Source organism: Amblyomma americanum, chromosome 7 (assembly GCF_052857255.1).
Source record: "Amblyomma americanum isolate KBUSLIRL-KWMA chromosome 7, ASM5285725v1, whole genome shotgun sequence".
NCBI classification, from domain to species: domain Eukaryota; kingdom Metazoa; phylum Arthropoda; class Arachnida; order Ixodida; family Ixodidae; genus Amblyomma; species Amblyomma americanum.
Window position 1 is genome coordinate 92,049,537 of NC_135503.1, and position 22,360 is coordinate 92,071,896.

A 22,360-nucleotide genomic window follows, 5' to 3' on the forward strand; every position below is an offset into this window, starting at 1 on the left:
AGCGCCCCTTGCGGATAACATCATGTGAATATCTTCTATAGCCAGCTGAGCGTAGGACTTGAAACCGCTCAACAAAGTCTGTTGGCCTGAGGGTGATAAATGGAAGAAAAGCAATGACGTATCCCTCGTTTTTGAAGCAAAGATGTCATGTCAGCAGATGCAAATTGTGGACCATGGTCTGATACAATCTCTTCAGTGTAGTCTTCACGAGAAAACAGCTCAAGGAGAAATTCCTTGACTGTTGCAGTTGTTACGCTGCTCGCGAAGTACACCTCTGGCCACTTGCTGTGGTAGTGCATTAGTGGGATTGCGGAGCGGCAGTCAGTAGGGGCTTGTTTGAACTGTCCCACTATGTCAACGGCGACGTTTTCCCAAGGCTTGTCTTGAAAGACGACAGGTTGCAGGGGAGCTGCAACCAGGTGAGCTGATTTGTCACATGACTGACACTTAGCGCAGTTCTGCACAAATTGTTCGACGTGCTTGTTTATTTTCGACCACCAATATAGCTCTCGCAATGTCTTCGTACAGCTGATTCCGGGATGAGACTCTTTTGCGACGTCCATGAGGCGTTGTCACAAACATTCAGGAGCGATCATTTTGTATGCCCGGTACAGCACGTCCTGCAGGATGGAAAACTCTGCGTGCTGAAGGTAGTATGGCATAATATGTTGCAGCAGAGATTTCTTGTCAGGCTATGCTGTAGATGTAAACTGCATGACCTGTACAGCGATCTCGTTGTCGATAATTGCCTCTTGCAGCTCTTGTATAGCGCTGGCAGGGGAATGCAGGCAGATGAAATACTCTTCACTAGTGTTTGTTTCACTGGATACAGTGCATGAAGCGGGCAGTAAAGGAAGGTGCGAAAGAGTGTCTGCCTTAGAGTTGTTGTCGCCTTCGCGATACTCAACAGTATAGTTGTAACATAATAGGTGGAGTGACTAGTGTGAAATTCACAATGGCCAGTGTCCTGTTCCTTTTGTCAACAACAAAGTGACGAGTGCACTGTGGCCCTGTGCAGAACAAAGGGCCGGCTCCACAAGTACGTGTGCCAGTGTTCACGCGCCCAAACTCAAAGCCAAGGCCTCACATTCACCAACGGAGTAGTTCCTTTCTTGCGGAGTCATGGTACGGGAGACAAACGCAACAGTTTGCAGGGAATGGCTGTTGTCTTGCTGAAGCACCGCTCCTAGTCCGTAGCCGGAAGCATCCTTAGTTAGTCACAGAAACGGCAGGATCAAAAAAATGCAGTACGTCGCACGATGCCAGCATGGATTTGAGTAGTTTGAAGCTTAAGTCTGCAGCAACGGTCCAAGTGAAAGCTGAGTTGCTTCTATGAAGAAAGGCATGCATGGGCTCCACAATATAGGAGAATTGTGGGATTAACTTGGAGCAGAAACCCACGAGTCCCAGAAGTGAGCGAAGCTCGCCAACGTTCGATAGAGCCGGAGCCTTGACAATCACCTCAATGGAAGAAAAAAAAGTCTCTCACTACTGACAACATGACCCATGAAAGTGAGCTTAGGGACATCAAAAATGCATTTATGGTTAAGCTCGAGTCTTGCTTGAGACAGGCGCTCACGAATGGCACAAAGATTCACCAAGTGCTCTTGCTGGGTGGTTTTATGGATGATATGTATTGTTGCGATGATGATGCTGAGTCTGGCTCCCATCCTGTCGTGTGGGCTTGTGCACAAAACTTTTGCCCCGTTACACGGGCTCTTACTGTGTTTTGCGCTTAGTGATCGGTGTGACCTACGAGATTGCACCGTTCCATCTCAGACACCCTTCGCTACTCCTCCTTCCGAAATTGTGCACGTTGCCTGCCCTGTTTAAGCAATACCATTCCCACTCCACCTCGCCTGCCTCACCCTCACCAAGACAGTGACTTCGCTGCGGTGCAGTGATACCCGCTGGCAAAGAAGGGACTATCGGTTCTCTTTAAGACAACGACGCGTAGTGTGTGCGTGAGCGTTTGCAAAGCCTCTGGTCGTAGAGTACCTCTCTGCGCTGCACAATTGTTTGTGGGGACCTCTCCGTAACAATCTCATCGATGAAGAAGAGAATCCCCTTGCTCCCGTGTAGAATTAAGTGCATCATTTTCTGAAAAGTGGAAGGCGCAAAAACAAGTCCAAAGCTTGAACCTGAAGAGCCCATCATGTGTAATGAAAGTTGTCAGTTCCTAGCTGTAGGGGTTCCAGTGGTGCCATGCGATATCGGTGCGCATTAAAGAACCCTAGATGGTTGAAATTATCTAGAGCCCTCCGCTAAAGCGTTCCTCGTTGCCCCAAGTCACTTTGAAACATAAAAGAAAACCCCCATAAACCATAAAGAACAAGCAGCTCAGTACATAAAGGAAATATTAAGGTTACCGAGGGGAAGCAAAGGTTTGATTAACACTATAGATGCAACCTCCCGAGACGGTCTCTTCACTTCAAATGTAGGTTCACAGCAAAAGTGAAATTGAGATCAGTCTGGGCCTGATTTCGTCTACCTTGTGTGACATTTTTTTGTGACTCATTATTTGGGTTATTTTAGAGGCTATACTGTCATTTCAGTGCTACAGTTTTCAACCATATTGCAGCATTTACCTACAAAATTTTCTTCCTGCCTGTGAAAATTTGCACATTGGTGTTTTGCATTGAAGAGCAGAGATTCCTCTTTCTTGAGGCCTCCCGTATATATTGTTTAGACACGAAAGTGTTTGTTTTGAATCCGAATAATGAGCAGCGCCTCTTTTTTCTCAGGATGCCATCTCCATTTTCAAAAGTCGTCAATGATGCACTCGTCTTGATCACAATCTCAAGTGTGTTGCTGCAATTTGCTTCTGCTCGCAGGTATCCCACCTTCTGCTGCTGACTCATCCTCCCCTACCGCACTTGCCCTGCACTGCTAGTGTGAAGCAAAAATGCCTCGCACCAAGAAAGGACATTCACGCGACTCATCACTTCTTCCTGGCACCACGGTCAGCCCCGAATCGATTCGGTACGAATGGAAAGAGCAAAACATTGCATTGTGTTGCTTTTCTATTCTGAGTTTCTTTTGTTTGCTTTTTGTTCCTGTGTTAGGCATGAAGGGAAAAGTATTGCGCGACAATGTATACAGCTCGTTCGGTTGAAAAGCCGTTGGCATGCTTTCCCGTCCTTGGGAAAGCATTTTTGATCTACAGAATGCTTACAACAGCTTGCATTTCACAGAGCATTCCCATGGGAGAGCAAATGCAGCATCTTCCATTTGTAAGGGTAGAATTAAATGCCAAAAAGTTAAAGGCATGCAGTTATTTAATATTGTGCTGTGTAACTTTTTTTTTACAGAGAACACTGCTCGGGTAACCTGTAGAATTATTCAAAAACCAAACTACATGTCGTGGTTCACTGGTTCATCGCTTTCCCATGCAACGCTATGTCGACAGAACGAAAGTGGCGAGGGCTGCTGGGTTGCATGAATGCGACACGTACATGGACGATAGAAAGACACACGAGCAGAATAGAGCCTAGGCACTTCGCTGTTCGAATTTCTTTTGATCGCGATTTTACCTGGGTGCTATAAAAAGGATGCTAGAGTTGTCCTAGAATGCATCCCGGACAGCTAGCGCCTTCAATTACCACCGAGGTAAAAGCGCGATCAAAAGAAATTCAAACAGCGGAGCGCCTAGCCTCCATTCTGTTTGCGTGTCTTTCCATCGTCCATGTACAATTCGCATTCATGCAACTCAGCAGCACTTGCCACTTTCTTTCTGTCGACATAGCGTTGCATGGAAAATAACTGCATGCCTTTTTAATTTTTTGGCATTTAATTCTACCCTTACAAATTGCTCTCACATTGCTTGCTCTATGAAATGCAAGCTGTTGTAAGCATTCTGTAGTTCAAAAATGCTTTCCATGCTCACATGGTTATAATATTTCCGTAACATTCAAACTGAGGATATTTAGGGGGCCAAACTATGCAGACACCTCACTGCAGCTCTTCATGTTCTGGGGGTTGCAGTGGTAGGCAATGAGAAAGCGTCTCGCAACATGACCTTCTTTTGGACAAGCTTATATGGACTGACAACTGACCAGACCTTGTTGAGAGCTGTGATTGCAATGGAGAGAGATATCCCGGCTTGACAAAGCTCCGATGAAGACGGCCGCACGTGGAAAAAAACATTTTCTCTTCTTTTTTTTGGTTTTTTTCCTCTCATATACAAAATTTCTAAGGCCCTTCTGACAAAAAGCCAACTACTGATGTAGGCACAGATGACCAGCCGTTCAGGAAGCGCTATTTGCCATTTAGAGGCCACCAGAGAATGCAAAAGCAAACAAGTTTCTCTCATGACATAGGCTGAAATCATCAGGCCCACCAGGGCCACACAACAAAGCTTCTACGCCTACATCATGCATGCTTATTTTTACGTGAGCTGCTTCTAGAACATTTTGGCACTGGAGCAGTGTTGTCCCATCCAGTCACATGGCGAGACATATCACGTGACCAGATAAGGTGATGTCGCTCCAGTGCTAAACGTCCTAGAAACACGACACCCATGACATCGCAATTGGTGGGAGATTTCTGCAAGCCTAGAATGCAAAGTCACGCGACAATAGTCATGCCATTTCCTCTCACCATGCCCAAAGGAAAGAAACAACAATAACAACAGTGGCATTGACAGACCGTTCTCGTTAAGTCATGTGTCTTCCCACTAAGGCTAACCAGTGATAAAAAAAATTGGAGAGGAATCTTAAGCTTGGCCTTAGGGCTGTGATGCGATAGCGTATTGGGTTAGACTTTCATTCTGAGCAGTTTGACACCTTTGAACGTCATTTTTATACCGCCCAGGTGAAAGAGCGATCAAAAGAAGTTCGATCAGCAGAGCATTTAGGCACCGCATTGCTTGCATTTCTTTCCATTGCAATAGTACTTGCTCTCTTTGTGGTCTGTGTGGAGCTGTTGTGCGCAGTAGTTTGAGAACTGCGAACCAAGCACAAGTCCACTCAGAGCAATGAGGTCAGCATGTCTTGAAAAAACGTGTGGATGTATTTTATTTTTGAGACCTCCTTTAAACCCGGGCGGTGGCGAGTGCCATTGTGCCTAGTGATTCAAAGTGGCTGCTTTATTTGTCTTTTTTTATAAAACTTCTAACACTATTTTGGTTCTTTACTATACTAAGCTAGTTCCTTTCGCTGTTCCAACCTACTATATTGTTTTGAATTCTGCGGCAGTGTGTGCAGTTTTTTCATGAACTGTATAGCATCACCATCTGTTCATAAATACTTTCACGAAAGGCCCCCCCAAAAAAAGCAGGTTTGTTTTCTTCAATCCACCCAAGCCTCGTTAAAATTTGTGGCATAAAATGACAAAACGCCTCTTGCATTACATAGGGATGTAATGGGAGAAGAAATCGGAGACTTGGTTTGCAATATTTCTCAGCAACGCTCACCTTTTTATACAGAAATAGTGCTGTTGTACCGGCCTTCCTTGCATAGCTTCCTGTTTCTTTTACTATTTTGCCTTAGCATATCTTATAACGACGTTTTTGTTTCTACTTCTTTGCAGTTATTCATTAACAATTATCTTCTCACCATTCGTAGCTGTTTTACAGGCTATGAGCAAATAGTGCCGACTTTTGCATGTTGGGTGATTCTAATGCTTGGAGGGTCAAGTTGATAACCATACAAACTGCGTGCAAGCAAATCTCTGATTGATACAAGTTATGTTGTGCTTTTGCTCCGGTTCAAAAGTGTGACCAAAGACGTTTTATGTTTACTTCTTTGTATCATCATTCACTGTGGCAAGGTTTTGCCTCCGCACTTGTGATGCGCGGGTGTTGCCCTGGACGCAGGTACCTGGAAGTGATGGTGGACGAGCTCAAGTGTACCATGGACAGCTCCGTTGCCGCGGCAAAGGCCATAGCGAAACAGATTCACCGTCAGGCAGACATGTGGTTTGACAACATGATGCGCATGGTGCCAGAGGTGAGGAGTGTTGTGGCGTCTGCCGCTGCTTGGTGGAGATGAGGACAGAGGAACAGCTGGCAGGATGGGTTTCTCGGTTTGTCCTCATCTGTTCGGGCTTCCTCGCTCCACTGTGTACGCCCTACAAGCCCAGACCAAAATTTAATTCAGAACCAACCTAGCATTTGCCATGATATTGGTAGTGGGCGACAGCACCCATACTGGCGAGGGCTGACATTTCCCTTTCACAAGCTGGGTTATCCAGTGGTTAAGAATTTCATCTCTTAAGTGGACGGAATAGAGCTGCCCTGAACAGACAACTCTGATGAAGCCATACTTCAAGAGAATTTGCAGGAAAAATATTGAGAGCGATCACGCGATTGCACCTTACTCTGCCATTCTTTTCTGAATGGACGAACAACTGATCTCTGCCAATATATTTGTCTCCCCTGAACAGATCCTTTTATTGGCCTGTGATCCTGAGCATCGGCTTTGTGGAGGAAACTAACAGTGGGTCGATCCAGCATGAATTTGATTGCTTGTCGCGGGTTCTGGATCGATGGAGTCCTGTATGAAAGACTGATTCTTGTAACAACTAGCCAAGCTTTATACATGAAAGCCACTTTCCAGAGCCTCGGGTCGATATTTCATAACTTGAAATATGTCACTCGCATTAAACACGCTCTGCACCATGTCGCATAAGGGTCTTGAGACATTTATTTTATTTGTACATGTTGTGGTCTTGCTCAAGACCATGGCAGGGTGGGTACATATACATAACTGCGTATACAAAAAGGCAAACAATAAGAGTAAATTATTTTAGGTGCTCTTCAAATGCTGCTAATAAGTTCTATGTAGTTGCATCGTTAGTGAGGTTATTCCAGTCAACTATAGTTTGTGGGGAATATGAGTGCTTAAAACAATTTCTTGAAGTTAGCGGCATTATTGTTTCGTTGTTTCGTCTTGTTTTGTAGCCAGACGAGAAACTGAAAATTCCAGGTGTGTTAATATTGTAATGCCCTGTTAACTGAAAATAAGAATTTTAATCTACATATGAGATTTCTTTCATTTACTGACGGGAAACCACATTGTTGAAGTAGCTCACTAACAGAAGCACAGCTGTATTAATTGAAGATAAATCTTGCTCCTTTTCATTTCGTACGTTCCAGTTTGTTGATGTTAGGTGTGGTGAACGAGTCCCAAATTATTGTGGCATACTCAAATGCCGGATGGATTACGGTGTTATATATGTGAGAGATCATACAGCCGATGTAGTCGACTTTAAAAAACTGTCTAAGAGAAAACTTTACGGAGGGTGCTAGCGGTGACAGTATTTGGTGCGTTTTGTGCACAATAAATTATTAGTGATCCAAAGACTCTCGCCCAATGGTTAATATGCATGTGTCCAAAATGAAACGAGGGTTTTTGAAGCATGCCAGGTGATGAGCGCTCGATTTTCGTCTCTGCTACAAATCTTCCCTCGCCTCATGAACCAGCGGTGACATGATGAGGCAATATTCTAAGAGCAGCGAAGTATTATGTCATGGTAGCAGGTTTCATAAAAAAAAATAGGCAACAGCTGCTGCTCTAGAGTTGCTGCAACAAACTGTGACCATCAACGCTCATCCCATTGAGCTGTACAGTGTCAAGAAGTTCGGATTTATTGCTATCGCAAAATTGAAAGCGGCGGAACTCAATCTAGAGGTCCTTGTTTAAAGTTCTGGATTCTATTGGTGAAAAGCTGGATGGTGTGTTAGAAGAGAAGCTTTGCAAGTTGGTTCAGAAAAATTTAGATACGGCGAGTGCATTCACCAAGAAACCAAAATAGAGCTTATGACTCGGCCGTTAAACGAGCCTATAAGCGGAGCGATTGTTCTCTGACTTCAAGAATGTATTAATGGAAAAATGGCACAACTTAAGCAAGGAGACCCTAGAAATGTTCCTGACTGCTTTGTTCAGCTTCCAAAACTAAAAGATGCATTCTGAGTCTAAAAACACCACTGAGCCACCATGTTTGATCTAAAGGCAAATACACAAGCATTTTCAAAGCACTTGCATTGTCCCGGAAAGTGTCCAGATTTGTGTTTTCTGTCCTCATTTCGATAAAATTTTTGCCCTAGTAATCCCATCTCGAGTCATCACCTTCTGGCTGATCCATGTAGCAGCCATCTTTTTTTGTTGCGAACACTAGTAACAGATCCTTCCAGGGTCAGCTCTGCTAGTGTCAAAGCCACGTTGTTGCACTCATGTAGCCATTGCAGTTTATACGGATTCTTGACAAGCACCTTGACTTCATTCTTCAAAGCAACTCACCTGGGTTCTACAACACGGGGAATTGAGTGAGATGATGGTGGTTCCGTGTAATGCTCTATTGCGACAGTAGACAGGTTACAAGGAATGGATGACATGGGCGATGGCTATCAGTGGCCAACTTTAGGAAAGCCTTTGGTGCCGTGAGGTAACATGTGCAGCATGCACATAATAAAAAAATGAGAAGAAAAAAAGTCAAGCTGGCTGTGAGTGTGGAAAGAAGGTGGCGTAGACTGCTGAGAATAGAGGAAACGCGGTGAGAGTGCAGTGAAGAGCAGGGAAGGGAAGAAAAGGGGGCAATCGTTTGCTGTAGGGTGTGTGGATGCTGCTTCTTTCCACTGATAGAGTAAATATTTTTGCTAGTCTGAGTGACTTTACTACAGAGGGGTGGTTCCACTGTATACCAGTGTTCTTTACTACATCACTTGTTGGTGATGACATAGATCTTGAGATGCTGCCTGGTAATTTGGCTACATACTAAACACGGTGTTAGTTTAGGAAACTTCATATAAATACCTTTCATCCTGCTCTTATCGTCAGATTATGTTCAGATGAAGACTTTTCTGCCATTACATTCTACGTTGCCACATTTTCGACTTTGTACTAGTGTTGAAGGATTTGTAGAATAAATGTGGCCATAAATGATACTCCTTACTGTGCTTTTACTACCGTTACTTTCTAGGCGGCCCATGCCGGACCCCTTGTTCAAGAGTTCGCTTCCCCTTGCAGCTCTCGAGTCTGGTGGTTAAGCCATCTCAAAGAGCACCGTGTTTTATTGTCTTTGGTATCCATTTCCCACGGACTGTTGGCTTTCAAATTATGCCTTTACCTGTCTGTGGCTATGAGGCGCCCTAGACTGCACGCATGCCACGATGCCTTCATTCAGCGGAAAGTTTGTCACCATAGCGGGATGCTTGCTTTACTTTTAACTAGGGGTGTGCGAATATCGAAATTTTCGAATACGAATATGAAGAAAAAATGGCTTTGAATATCGAATCGAATATCAAATATATGGTCAGCACAAAAAATAAATTCAGAAAAGATAAACAAGCAAAAATTGTTAGTCATATTTTTTTCAAAATTATGGCCTTTGCAACTGAAATAAACAAAACCAGACTGCCTGAGCGCCGTATAAAAAAAAAACATGATGTGCTCAAAAATGTATACTACTTTATTGATTTGCATAACAGTATCCAACCTGTAATGTGGTCAGGCAAAATGCAATCCATAACATGACAAGATTGGAAACAAAAATAACATGATGGCTAGTAAAACCTCATTAATTCGGACTTCAAACAACCGACAGAAATGCCCAGGTTATTTGAAGGCCGATTTATAAAATGCCCCGTGGCCCCGAAAAAAAAAATACCGAAGATGCGGTAGTCTTATGAGGCGGCTCTATCATGCAAACATCTGTAATCCCGTGACGAGCACTGAGTTTCGGCGTGCTGGAAGAGATCGCGAGATAAGCAAGATGGGAACGCGCATTGACGTCGGAATGGCGAGACTGTCGCTAAAAAAGAGAAAAGAAATGACGAGCGACGTGTCAGTCAGCGTCTGAAAGCGGCACGGTGCTGAGATTTGACTACTGGCGAATGCGCAGGTTGATAGTTGCCAGGTTGCGCAGGTTGATAGTTGCGCAGGTTGATAGTTGAAAGTTGAAACTTAGCACCCGCTATGGACTTTCCCTTCAATGACGGGTATATCGAAATGCCTCCTCTCCAGGCTGTTGCAAACTTGTCCTGCTGCCACCTCTACCATGCTAGCATCACTTGCACAGAACATCCCAACAAACAACATGGCGACACCCGGGGAGCCCATATTGGAAAGGCCTATAGTCGCTGCATTTTCATGTCTGTTTTCTGCCTACGTGCTGTGCACTGTTGCGGCTGTGTTCCCTACACTTTAAGAGGTTGTAATTCAACACATTAATTTTTTTTTTGCAATGCAGGAAATTCTGAACCGACCATACATGGAGGTCCTTGACAGTGGCTGTAAGTGTTTGCAGGGAACAGTATTTCTTATGTTTCTTATGAATCTCTTAAGTATCTTTGGCATACTCTCTTGAACGAGCTGCTGCAGACCCCACAATTTAAGAAATTGTTGTAGCAAGCTGGTTACACTGGACGCTGGTTAATTTTTGGAGCTTAAATTTTGGATGCATCACGGTTCAAATTGTTGGCTGTCTTGCTGCTGCACATATAATGTTCAGTAGTACTCAAAGTAGTGCGTGTTGGGAAAGCTTCATGGTTGAAAACTGGAGAAAAAAAAAGCAGAGGTAAAGGTAACGAACGCATGCAGGCAACATGAGCACACTTTATTCGAAAACGCCTTACATGTGTGCTTGGTGGAAAACATAGGCCAGGAAAAGGCTTATTAAAGACCCCCCTATAATTTTTCTTGTTTGTGGTTTTGTTTTTGGCTTTCCTTTCATCAAAGATGCCATTAGCAATGAGCCTACCACGAGACTTCAACCCTTTCACGTGCTTTGTACTTGACAGAACTTTTTCTCAGTGTGTGCACCGATTTCTTTGTGACTGGGGAATTCAGCATCCTTCACATTTCAAAAATAGCGCTTTTTATACCAACTAGTAAATGCGATAATATTCTTCAGAACTGTGAGCATGGTAGCATATCCTCCGCCATTTTCTTAGATACATTTCGTTGCCTGCAGTAGTCTATTTGTTTTGCTGAATTTCTGGCATCATATCCATCTTCGAAAAAGAAACATTCCATGATCCCTAGGATGCCCATTTCGCAAATCCTTGCATTTTAATGTTTTCAGCTGTTTCGGCAGTTTTTACGAAATTTAGTATTTGTGCGTAAAAATTAACCATTGTTGTGTTCCATTGCTAAACTAACCAATTGGCTTTTTTGAGGTCTGCATATACTATTGAGGCAGAAAAATATTTCTTTTGAATCGAAGTGACATATGGTGCCTGAAAGGGTTAAAACTAATATTAGAAATAATGTAATTAATACTACTTCTGTGAAGGCTTTCGGCAGTGCTGACATGCACGAATCAATTTTTTTTTACACTGTTTTGTCTTTGTTGCTTTTCCTGATGTGTTTGGCTCCATTTTTAATAGTAAACAGTGCTAAATTATTGCATTTTGCGCAGTCACAATTCCAACGCCAGAGACCGCTGCCCTGTCCACCGCCGGCGCAACCTTGAATGGCACTGAAACTTCCGGTGACAGCACATCATCTGCCTCTATGCAATCACGGTGAGCTTGGTCAATTGTGCAGAATTCTGCGGCATTCAGTGGGTTTGGTGCCGTGGCGGCACTTCGACTGACCACGTTCACATGCTCATTTCTATTGCGCCAGTCTCTGCGCGGGCACACGCAGAGGCCCAACGGCTATAGCGTGCACCAGCGATGTTTGTCATTTGGAATTTTCAGCAATAACTGAAGTGGTGCTGAGTTGCTGAAAAGCAGAGAGGTATATTGCTTGTCGTGGGCTTCCCACATATGATGCATGTGATTACAGATGTGTGAATTCTTGACAGAAACTGTACGCTCATGGAAATCTTTTAACATGGGTAGGTTAAGTAATAGGGGTGGGCAATATAATAGTGATAAGAAAAGAAATGCTCAATCACCTGTGGGGCCAGGCGAGAGTGCGGGCGAGCGTTCTAAAATGTGCACTTCCTTGGCCAGCGCCGTGTTAACTGGCAGTACACACAGTTGTGAAGGCGAAATTGGCAGACGCCATTTCACTTATAAACTAGCATGTTACACTTCAAGAAATAACACGCACAAAACGCACATCCTGGGCAGGAGCAAGAACAAAAAGGTGAGGATTTTGCTTGAGGCGTTTCACATCAAGAAAAAGGCTGATATATGCGTAAGCGATCCGTCATCTAACCTATTATGGCGGAATTTGATTTTCTGTGCCAACACGCTAGTGCGGTTCGATAAATGGTGGCTTCTGATAAGCACCGAAAGAAGTCAATGTGGGCGGTTCTGCGTGTATAAATGCATGTACCTTGTTCTCCGAACAAACAGTTGGAAGTTGGCTCCTCTATCGTCGTTCTGTCTCATCTCATGTGTTTTGTAGCACCTTATTTCTTGAAGTGTAACAAACATTACTAAACTAGCATGGTGTTGTACACATGCAGTAGCAGTGCAGCTCTGCAAACCACAGCTCGCTTTGTAGAATCCGATATGACCATGCAGGAGGAACCTGCGCTCGTCGCGGTACTGCATCTACACACGGCAAAACTGTGGCATGGTAATGTTGCATGAGGTTAGTGCCCCGAAGCTACATGTGGGCTGTACGTAACACGATATTGGAGGATTTGTGATTAATTTTGACCACCTGTGAATCGTTAACACACACTAACGTTGTGAAATCCTGTTCCGCACTCCACTTAAATTGAAATGTATCTGGGTTCGATCCCATGACCTTCGTGTCAGCAGCTGAGCACGAAAGCCACTGAAAGGGAAAAGCAGAAAAGTAGCAAAGTTGTTGCAAGCACGCTGTAGAAGCAAGCAGAGTGGGCCGGGCATGTACAACATGAAGAATAGAAAGAACTGAACGCAAAGCGCATTTATACCACAGTTTCTTCCGTTTCATAGCCACATGGTCACTCACTCGTGACACGAAAATGGGGCTCGATGAGACAGTGCACTTTATTTGTGGTTTGCTGAACTCCATGCATTTGAGACGCCAATAGCTGAGCTTTCTCTGCATTAGCACCTTGAAAATAGCTGTGTAGGCCCACAAGCTTTTAGTTTGGAAGCACTATTAGCCTCCTACCCCATAAAATCCGCCTGTTTGCGTGACGTATCTGAGAGAGTCAGTCACGAAAGGAAAGGCACATAACTGGCTCCCTAGGTCAGCGGACACCTCAATCATGCTTTGAGGTATGGGGCAGGTAGGTTGGAGTTGACAACATCATGGCAGAAACGCAGCACTGGCAGAAAGGCAGCACTGGAGCAATAGGCTGCCTGTGTTCATTGTGTTCACTGGTGTTGGTGTAGACAACATGTAGACTGTTGATTTTGAGGAAAGGAACGGTGCATAACTGGCTTCCTAGGTAGGTGAATTTCTCAGCCACACTTTGATGTATGTGGTGGTGCTGTCCATCTGCAAAACACTGTGCTTTTGCACAATATTCCGTGCTTAGCAATGCTAAACCACCAAGCAATTTTTTTAAAAATCCACGCAGGAGCATAGGCATAGCTTCTTGATGCCTTTGACGATTTGACACAGGGGATAGCAGTGATACGAGCGTGTGAAAGGCGTGGTTGCATGGGCAAAACTGCTTTCCTCCACGTGAGACCATTGCAAACACATATTTCAAGTTCAAAGGAGCTAGCAGGCTTCCACCTTCCATTCTTGCTGCCCAACTTGCCTTCCAGCTCTTTCAGCGTTTCAAACACAGATTTTGCCTCAAAAGCATCTCAAAATCTAGCCTAAATGTAACTCACTCTGAAGGGAGGTATTTTTGGTGCGTTGCTGATTAAACCAGGAAGAACAGGCGGGAAAAATAATTTTTAGCAAGGGGATTCAAACTGCTATATTATGCATTCTAAAGCACAGTGCTATTTCATTGCATTATTTAATTGTTTGTATCCATTCTCATCTAATTCCTCCTATAGCGCTATAGTACGCTTTAGTAGCATAGTATATAGCGCTATAGTATGGCTAAATCTACGATTAAAAGGGAAAACTTTTTTGACACTTCCAAAGGCAGTGGTTCACTTTTCGAGGCTAGGGTTGGGCGTTCAAGGACAAAGTGTTACCGGCAAAAATTTGACACCATGGATGAAGTTTGCTGTTGCTGCATGCAAGACAGGGAAACGATAGAACATATTCTTATCCATTGTAAGACCCTTCAACCCTTAGTGCACGATGCCACTGCAGGAATCCGTGAAGCACTAGTGTTTCAAAATAGCCAGAACATGCTCAATTTTCAAAAAGCAGAAACAAGTAAGAGACGTCTAGAAGATTGCTGGAGAAGGTCAAGAGAGGGTAGTTTAGTAATGGGGAAAAACAATTGGCAATTAATCCGAAGATATTGAGCACCCTAGGACACTTGTCACCACCCCGATACAAAGGGGAGGCTAATTATCTATCTGACCTGTTATACTAACCAGTAAGTATGCTGGAAGCCAGAAATGAGAAATAGAGCTTTAAATGGCAGGTCAAAAATGCGGACAGTAAGAACTGGATTATTTTATTAGAAAAAAGTGCTCTAGGCCTGCAAAGAAAGTGGAAAAGGCAAATTGGAATGGTATAGATTTATGATAACTAAAGAGGAAGCGCCCTGCTATCTGAAGCGAGAGCAAGGTGTCTTAGAACACGAAGCTACAAAATGAAATTTAGCCAAAAACATGACACTTGTGCAGTGTGTGGTCAATCCGTGGAAACAGTGGAACATGTAGAATGTGGTAGTATCCATCCAGATGGCAATACAGGCACAGTCAGTATCACTGAGGCCCCAGGGCTGAGTGATAACGAAGGTCATGCGAATGAATTTGCGGTAGACGCTAGTAAAGAATGATTGCAAGATTGGTGGCTCAAAAGCAGGGGAGCGATGTTCAATATCTCAAAATTTGGATAGCCAAAAGTCAGTGAAAAAGAAAATTGCTAGATAGTAATACTTGTAAATTGGTTGGAGTTTGTTCAACTACACCTCATTCAAATATTGGTGCCTAATAGCACCTCCAACAAATGACACCAGTGTGCACTTTTATCATCAATAATGCGTACCAGTGCGCATACAGCTCCACTACCGTTCAACCCCTGTGCACTGCGCTGGCTTTGGGGCAAGTGTGGCGCAAGTTTATCGGAGATGCAGTTAGATAATATGCTGAAGCACTTTTGGAAGCCTTGAACTTATCTAGACGTGCCGCACCAAGGGCACAAGTGAGTGTGCTGCATGATGCAGCATGTTTGAAAACCATGATGTGCTCTGGCGTTGCTGGTCCTTGGGTTCAGTTTAGTTTTTTTTGCCTTTGCAGGCTGCACACTGGGACAGTCTTCGTGGCTTAAAGGTTCGGCTCGGGCCTTGACTAGGTTCTGGGAACGTCTTGCAGAGCAGAAAAGTTAAATGCATGCACATATGGAGACTTGCTTGTTAAAAAGTACAGTGATGGGATGTGGAATGCTCTGCATATAAAAATAAGTGTGCAGCTCTGGTGTGGGTAGACTAACTCATCCACATCCTGATTGTTCTTTTTTTTTTTTTTTTTCGCAGGCTGAAGAAACTTGCTGCCAGTGCAAAGACAAAGAGGGTGAGTATTGTGGCTTTACTGCTCTTTACTTGCAATGGTGTTTGTTGGCAACGCCATTTACTTACTTAGCTTTTCGATAAATCCCTAAAAAAAAATGGCCATTACGACTGTGCACATCATTGTAGGCATGGCATGACGAAGTAAATCCAGCGCTGGTGGCGCCTGTCTTTGCAATATACATATTACCATATTTACTCGAATGTAACGCAACTGCGAATGTAACGAGAGGGGTGCGTTGCATGCTGCCCAGCGGGAAAAAATAAAACCACAAATGTAACGTGAAGCTTAAGGACGCAAAACAAAATACCTTTAATAGACATCGTGGCCAACATGTTTACTCATCTTCCCCGCTTTCAAAGTCCTCCTTTTCCCAATCGAAGTCTCCCGGTAACTTCTGTCGTATCGATGTTGTTCGCCGCAGAAAGAATCCATTGCTCTTCATGAACGTTTGGGCCCACTTATGAGATGCTCTGAACTTCCCATCTCCCGAGCAACGTCTCTTACTTTTCAACGGATCAGCTCGACGCTGACCCCCATGAGATGGTTGCGCTGCTCGATGATTAAGTCCCCCACTTTTTCTCCAGCTCGACGTGATGGCTGTGGCGAGGCCCACGAAATCCTTTGTGGTTGAGCTCACATTTAAAAAGCCCCTCCTGCTGCAGCCGCCATCCGCGGATGGTTGACTTGTTGAGGTCAAGTCTTCGAGCTGCTGCAGAATTCCTGACCTCTTCAGCTAACAGGATCGCTTTGCTGTTAAAACGAGCGTTGCCACAAGAACACGACGCGACGACGCATTCAGCACGGGGCTGCAACAAACACAAAAATATGACCGAGAACAACGCTTTGACTTTGGTTGGATGAGGATTTGGCTTCCGTGGTACCCATGTTGCCAGCGTAAGATCGCAAAACTGCGCAAACCGAAACCAAGCTGATTGCTTTGAAATGGCTGCACTGCGGCACTGCTTTAGTCCAATCGAAGTGCAGTATTCGATTATAACGCGAGGGTAGACTTTAAGGAAGAACGCGTTACAATCGAGTAAATATAGTAGTCACCAGCGGATGTGGTTTAATTATTTTGCATAGCTGAATCTCGCTACAACGAAATTCATGGGACTAGTGAAAAATTTTTTTGTAGCGAAAGCTATATGTCATAAAATCGGACTACAGTAAAAGCTCATTAATTTGAACCCTGTTAATTCGAAAATCCACATGATTCGAACTGCTGGCGCTGTCCCACCCACGGCGTCTAGCGCTCGCTAATCGGACACTGCGGGTCTCTCATCGTTTAATTCGAACGGGCTCCCGAAGGGACGCCATGTCCAGGCATGACTAGCACGGTAAGTGACTGGCCAGAGAGTCCAACTTAAGGGGGGACACTACCCTAATGAGGGAAATTTTGAACCGCTTGCTTGATTTGACTGAAACTTGCAGGGCTGGTTTATATTACTGCTGGGACCATCTGTGCCAAATTTCATTACTCTGGAATAAGTACAGTAGACTCGCGATAATTCAAACTCTGATAATTCGTACTTTCGGTTAATTCAAACAAAAATCAAATTTTTGGTTGGTTCGCCATGTTTTCAATGTATTTTAAGGCCGCTTAATTCAAACACCGCAATTCGGTTAATTCGTACTTTTTGCTTGTCCATACCGGAAAATTATCGGCTATCGTTGCCACCACTGGTGAAAAATCTGACTTCTTATATCACCACAATGTTAAAATAAGCGCACTATGGCCTAAAAAAATAAAAGAAAGCGAACAAGAGCCCAACAAACAAACGTTCGAAACAAAAGCCTCCCGAAGGGCACATTGTTGCTCAACTTTCCGTGGCTTGCTGGCATGCTTGCTAGCCAGTTCAAAGCAGGAAGTTCGAAATTAAAACACATAACCCTGAAAACTTGTGGAAATGACGACTGTCCACCTGCGTTTGTCAAAACGCTCAAAACTGACGTAAAACCTGACGTAAAAACAAAGAGCACGAGAAAAGGAAAAAAAAAAGTGCGAAAGTGACGCGAGTAGCATCGGCCGATTCCGAATCACGTGACCACTCGCGCTTTTCTTTCCCTGGTTGGTCGCCCGCGTTGGTAGCATCATGTCTCCGCGGGGGAAGTACTGAACCCTTTCTGTGAAAGAAAAATTGGCAGTCATAGAAGAAGTTGAGGCTGGAGCGAAGAAGACTTCTGTGGCATTGAAGTATGGAATCACAAAAAGTACGCTGACAACGATTGTGAAAGCGAAAGACAAGCTGCGAAACAACGCAGGCCATTTCGCTCCCGACAGAAAAAGGCTTCGGGAGGCGGCGCATCCGGAGCTTGAGAAGGCAGTTTTTCTTTGGCTGAAGCGCGCTCGGAGCTGCAGTCTACCAGTAAGTGGACCAATCCTGCGAGAGAAGGCCGAACAACTGTCTTTGCGCTTTGGAATTGAAGACTTCAAGTGCAGTGATGGATGGGTGTCGCGATTCAAGGAGCGACATGGCCTCACTTTCAAAACAGTAAGTGGAGAAGCGGCAGCGGTCGATGAGGCGGTTACTACCGACTGGCAGCAGACGCGTCTTCAGAGCCTACTGCTTGAATACTCCCCGGCTGACATTTATAATGCTGACGAAATGGGACTGTTCTTCAAGTGCCTTCCTCAGCAAACATTGTGTCGCAAGGGGGAACGTTGCACCGGCGGAAAGCTGAGCAAGGAGCGGCTCACAGTCATGGTTTGTGCCAATATGGATGGTAGTCACAAGCCCGAACTTTTCGTTGTTGGCAAATCGAAGCGTCCGAGATGCTTTAAAGGCGTCCGAACTCTTTCCGTTTCTTATGCAGCAAATACACGTGCGTGGATGACGCAATCTTTGTTTGAGGATTGGCTGCGGAAACTTGACTTGCGGTTTAAGCGCGATAAAAGAAAAGTGCTGATGATAGTGGATAATTGTCCCGCTCACGGTGACGTGGAGGGGCTGGAGGCAATTCGTCTTGAATTCCTCCCTCCAAACACAACAGCTGTCCTCCAGCCTCTGGATCAGGGGGTAATCAAATGTCTGAAAATGAACTACAGAAAGCTACTCCTTAAGAGGATGCTAATATGCATGGATAATTCCATGTCGTACAGCGTAACACTGCTGTCGTCTGTGGGAATGCTAGCCGACGCATGGAGTGCAGTAACATCGGCAACGATACGGAACTGCTTCCAGCATACCTTCCGCATACCAGGCCACACCAGTGATACCTTGCCTGACTGCGCTTGAAATGAAGGTGAAGACTGCCTCCAAATGGAGAGCGATGAAGCAAGGTTAGTGCTTTCTGCACTCCAAGCACACAACATAGCTGCTGACCTCGGTGAATTTGCGGCTGCCGATGATAACCTCTGCGTGTGCAGGGAAGACACCCTGGACGACTTGGTGGCTGAGGTGCTGCCAGCACAGTACAGCAGTGAAAGTGAAGAGGAATCAGAAGAGCAATCCTCTGTGACAGCAGCACAGGCCTTCCACTACCTTGCCGAGGTCCGCAAATTTCTGACTGTAGAAGAAAATTCTCAAGAACAACTGGCTGCTCTTAATGGAATAGAGAACTTTGTTCTTAATGCACATGTAAAGAAAAAACAATCAACAATTCATGATTTCTTCAAACGGTCTAGTCAGCCATAGATTTCCATTAAACTTGTTCTGGATCCTTCACCTCTGCTCTGTTTTTACTGTGTAATTAAAGAGTGAAAATCTTAAAATATGATTTAAGTGGATAATTAATTGTAATGTGCGCTGTAATCTTGCTGAGAGTCATATATGCGAGAACTTCCGATAATTCAAACTTCCTGATAATTCAAACAAAATCCTGGGGTCCCTTCGAGTTTGAATTAACGAGAGTCTACTGTATGAAGCAAGTTATGCAACCTCTATGACAAGGATGACTATGCTTGCTTAGGAAAACTATCGTTTGGAAAATAAGTAATCTTCCAAATTTTTTCCGTTATGTAGCTTTAGGAATGGCCAGAGCACACAACTGTGGAATTATTTGCTATATTTAAAAAGAATGCTGCCTTATAAAAATGGCATTCATTTTTCATCTCCGCCACTTCTTTCAAACAAGGTTTTTTGGCATAAAAAAAAGGGGAAAAAATAGGCAAATTGAGCACACAGTTGTGCTCCTCACAAAATTTTGCTGCAGAAAGTCTGCTACAATATTAATATTATGAAGTAATACTGGAACGATAGTTTTCCTAAGCTGGCAGTTTACTGAAAAAACAGGAAATGAGAAAAATGGATTCAAAGACTGAAAATCACCTCACTGTATTTCCAAACCTCTGATGTTCAGGAAAACCCTCCAGCAGCATATTTAGGTCCCTCTTCTTTAACTCTATGCTGCTCAGCAGCAGTGGCTTCAAGTTTGCGCTTTTTTCTGGCCACCTTAGAGCTCTGAAGTGCTCCTTTTCGTGCCCGCACCATGCACAATTTGGTGTTCTCCTCGATGACCTTGGTAGTGTGTGTGCCACAGGTAATGTCCAACTTGTCTAAGACTTTTCAGTCCCATCAGTCCTTCATTGAAGTTTAGAACAGCTAGTGCTGCAGCTGTCTCGATTGTTCTGAGAGATGCAAACTCTGTCTTTGGACACCGCTTCCACACCAACGAGTTGAACGACTCGTTGGCATTCTGAGTCTGGATGCGCGAGCAGCGCGCAAGTAGGTCTGCTTTGGCCAGCCTGTTATACAGGGGCACAAGCTCCTTAGCGATGTCCCTGCTGAATGCTGGGCGGTGCGCGCGAGCCACTGACGGCTTGCCCGCGCCAAGCAAGGCCTGGTGCCTTTTGTAATGGCACCAGGAGTCCTCGCCATGTGGGCAGACAAAATGCAGTGGCTTATCATCAATGGAGTAAGAATTAAAAAGGGTGGCCATAACCCCTTTCTGCGTCTTCTTCATGTCGGGAGCATTTTCTTTCAATGCAGATGCATAGTATGCCGTCAGTTTCTTTGAGATGACCTTTGAGTTTTCCTTTGCCCCCCATGCCCCTCGCTGCCTTTTTTTTCCTAACGGCCTGCCCGGCATCGTGCATGGCGGCGCGCGCAGCGTCCATCGCGGCGCCGTTTATCTTTCTCCTAGCAGCTGGTAGGTCTTCAGATGCATTGGTGGCGGACTATTCATGTTCGTGAACAAGTTCTTCAACTTATGTAGTTAATTCCGCAGTTCCGGGCAGCCAGTGCGAGATGCATGGGCAGCTCCGGCTGACAGCTCGAGCCCACGACGGGAGAATGCGGGACTCGGACGATGTTTCCACACCCACTGCACAAAACAACAAACTGAAGGTTCGCGCCTGCACCACTTTCTGTTAAATCAAGCGACTGCTCGCTGAACATGGGACACAACAGCGCGCCGATCATTGTTCTTACCGCTGCTACATCGACAAAACGGTAGCCAGTCGGCACTTGGGGCCCACCGCTGACGTCGGGCGTCGCACGTTCAGTTGAGCCGTCGCGGTCGTCGCATTCTTGGAGGAGCGCGGCCTTCCTTTCAAATGCAGTCAGCACATCCTCGTCATCGGGACTTGAGTAAGATGCTTCGGTCCCCGGCGATGGAACGGAGATAGGTGATATCGGTCGTTCTAGCACTCTCGGTTGGTCTTTGCTGGCTTGGCCTCTCGCTTACGTGAAGCGGCTTCGTTTACCGAAGCTGTTCCGCGACGCGAACTTCGTAGCTGGCATTCTTCCAACAAAAATGTATGTTTGAAGAAACCAGAGGAGCAGAGAGACTAGATTCAGCGTGGGATGCGATCAAGCGTGGTCTGACAAAGAGAGGCCTCGCATAGCGCGAAACGACATTTAAAGCGTCACGTGCTGCGTTTGTGCCAATCACAGCTCAGGTTTCGGTTTGCTAGCCAATCAGGGCTTGCCCGTTTTCAGATTTTCGCATTTGCTTTTTTTAACTTTGCTAACGTTTTGCTCTTCTCTCGATGGAAGCGCACGCGCTCGCTGGAAAGAGGAAGAAATGACGCTTCTCCCATGGGTACTCGCTGCTCACTATGCCTAATAGACGCTCCGCGTGCGCATTTTGAAAATGGCGATTGTGGGCCATTTTCCTCGACCCGGAACGACGCGCGGGCACCGCCGACCTTTCAATAAACGAGAATTTCTGCGTTTCTAGAGCACGCCCGTGAATAAAATTTTGCCGAGAGCTTCTTTATTAGTCCGGGAATCGAACATGAGGATAATCCAAAAATGGACTTTTTGGCCCGAAATACCGTTTTTTGCACCGTGTCCCCCCTTAAACCTGAATTCAGAACTGCTCGCGCACCTCTTAAGTGCATGCAACGACAAGTGTAGTTAAACTTTCCTGCCCTCCTACTGATGGGAACGGCTTTTAGCAGTACGAAGAGTACTTCAGGTGTTCTTCCGGCGACACGTTGCCGGTTGGGGCAGCAATTCCAACTTCTCAAAGCAAAACTTTTTTTATTAAAGACGGGACCGAAATACAAGGCAGTGATGACAAGGCAGTTTAAAGAGAGGCTGTTAAAAACGGCCGAGCTTGAGACTCTGCGCGCTCGTCCCAAGTCGTCGTTTCCCGCGGGTTTTAACCCCTTCGATAATTGGGCGGAGCTTGAGTAATCTAGCTCTCGCCCAATTTGGACCTATAGCAAAGCAACTGCATCGTATGTACTAGTGGGCGGAGCCCAGGGCTCGCCGGTCCGAGCCCAGTGGAATGCGCAGCTCGCTGCATGGGCATTCGATCCACCGGTTGCCACGCGTTGGGACAGAAAGGATTAGTGCCGCAGCTCACCCTAAGACCCCTCGACGTACATTCCTCGATTCCCCCCCCCCGGGCATGACCGCTCCTGGTAACAGGTGCGGGGGGGGGGGGGTCCCATTTACCCTGTGGGCTTCCGCTTAACAGGTGTGACAA

At 45.2% G+C, this 22,360-nt stretch overlaps 1 protein-coding gene across 3 annotated transcripts in view; it reads left to right on the forward strand.

The window, feature by feature from the left end:
* The window catches only part of LOC144099401 (uncharacterized), a 37,794-nt gene that overhangs the window by 7,536 nt on the left and 7,898 nt on the right, over positions 1 to 22,360 (forward strand). For all 3 annotated transcript variants that reach the window (XM_077632663.1, XM_077632665.1, XM_077632666.1), the window contains 5 exons: positions 2,835 to 2,982; positions 5,816 to 5,948; positions 10,189 to 10,231; positions 11,359 to 11,464; positions 15,448 to 15,484. In XM_077632663.1, the coding sequence (XP_077488789.1) occupies positions 2,906 to 2,982; positions 5,816 to 5,948; positions 10,189 to 10,231; positions 11,359 to 11,464; positions 15,448 to 15,484 (396 nt within the window). In that variant the 5' untranslated portion in view covers positions 2,835 to 2,905. The remainder of the gene's footprint in view (positions 1 to 2,834; positions 2,983 to 5,815; positions 5,949 to 10,188; positions 10,232 to 11,358; positions 11,465 to 15,447; positions 15,485 to 22,360) is intronic.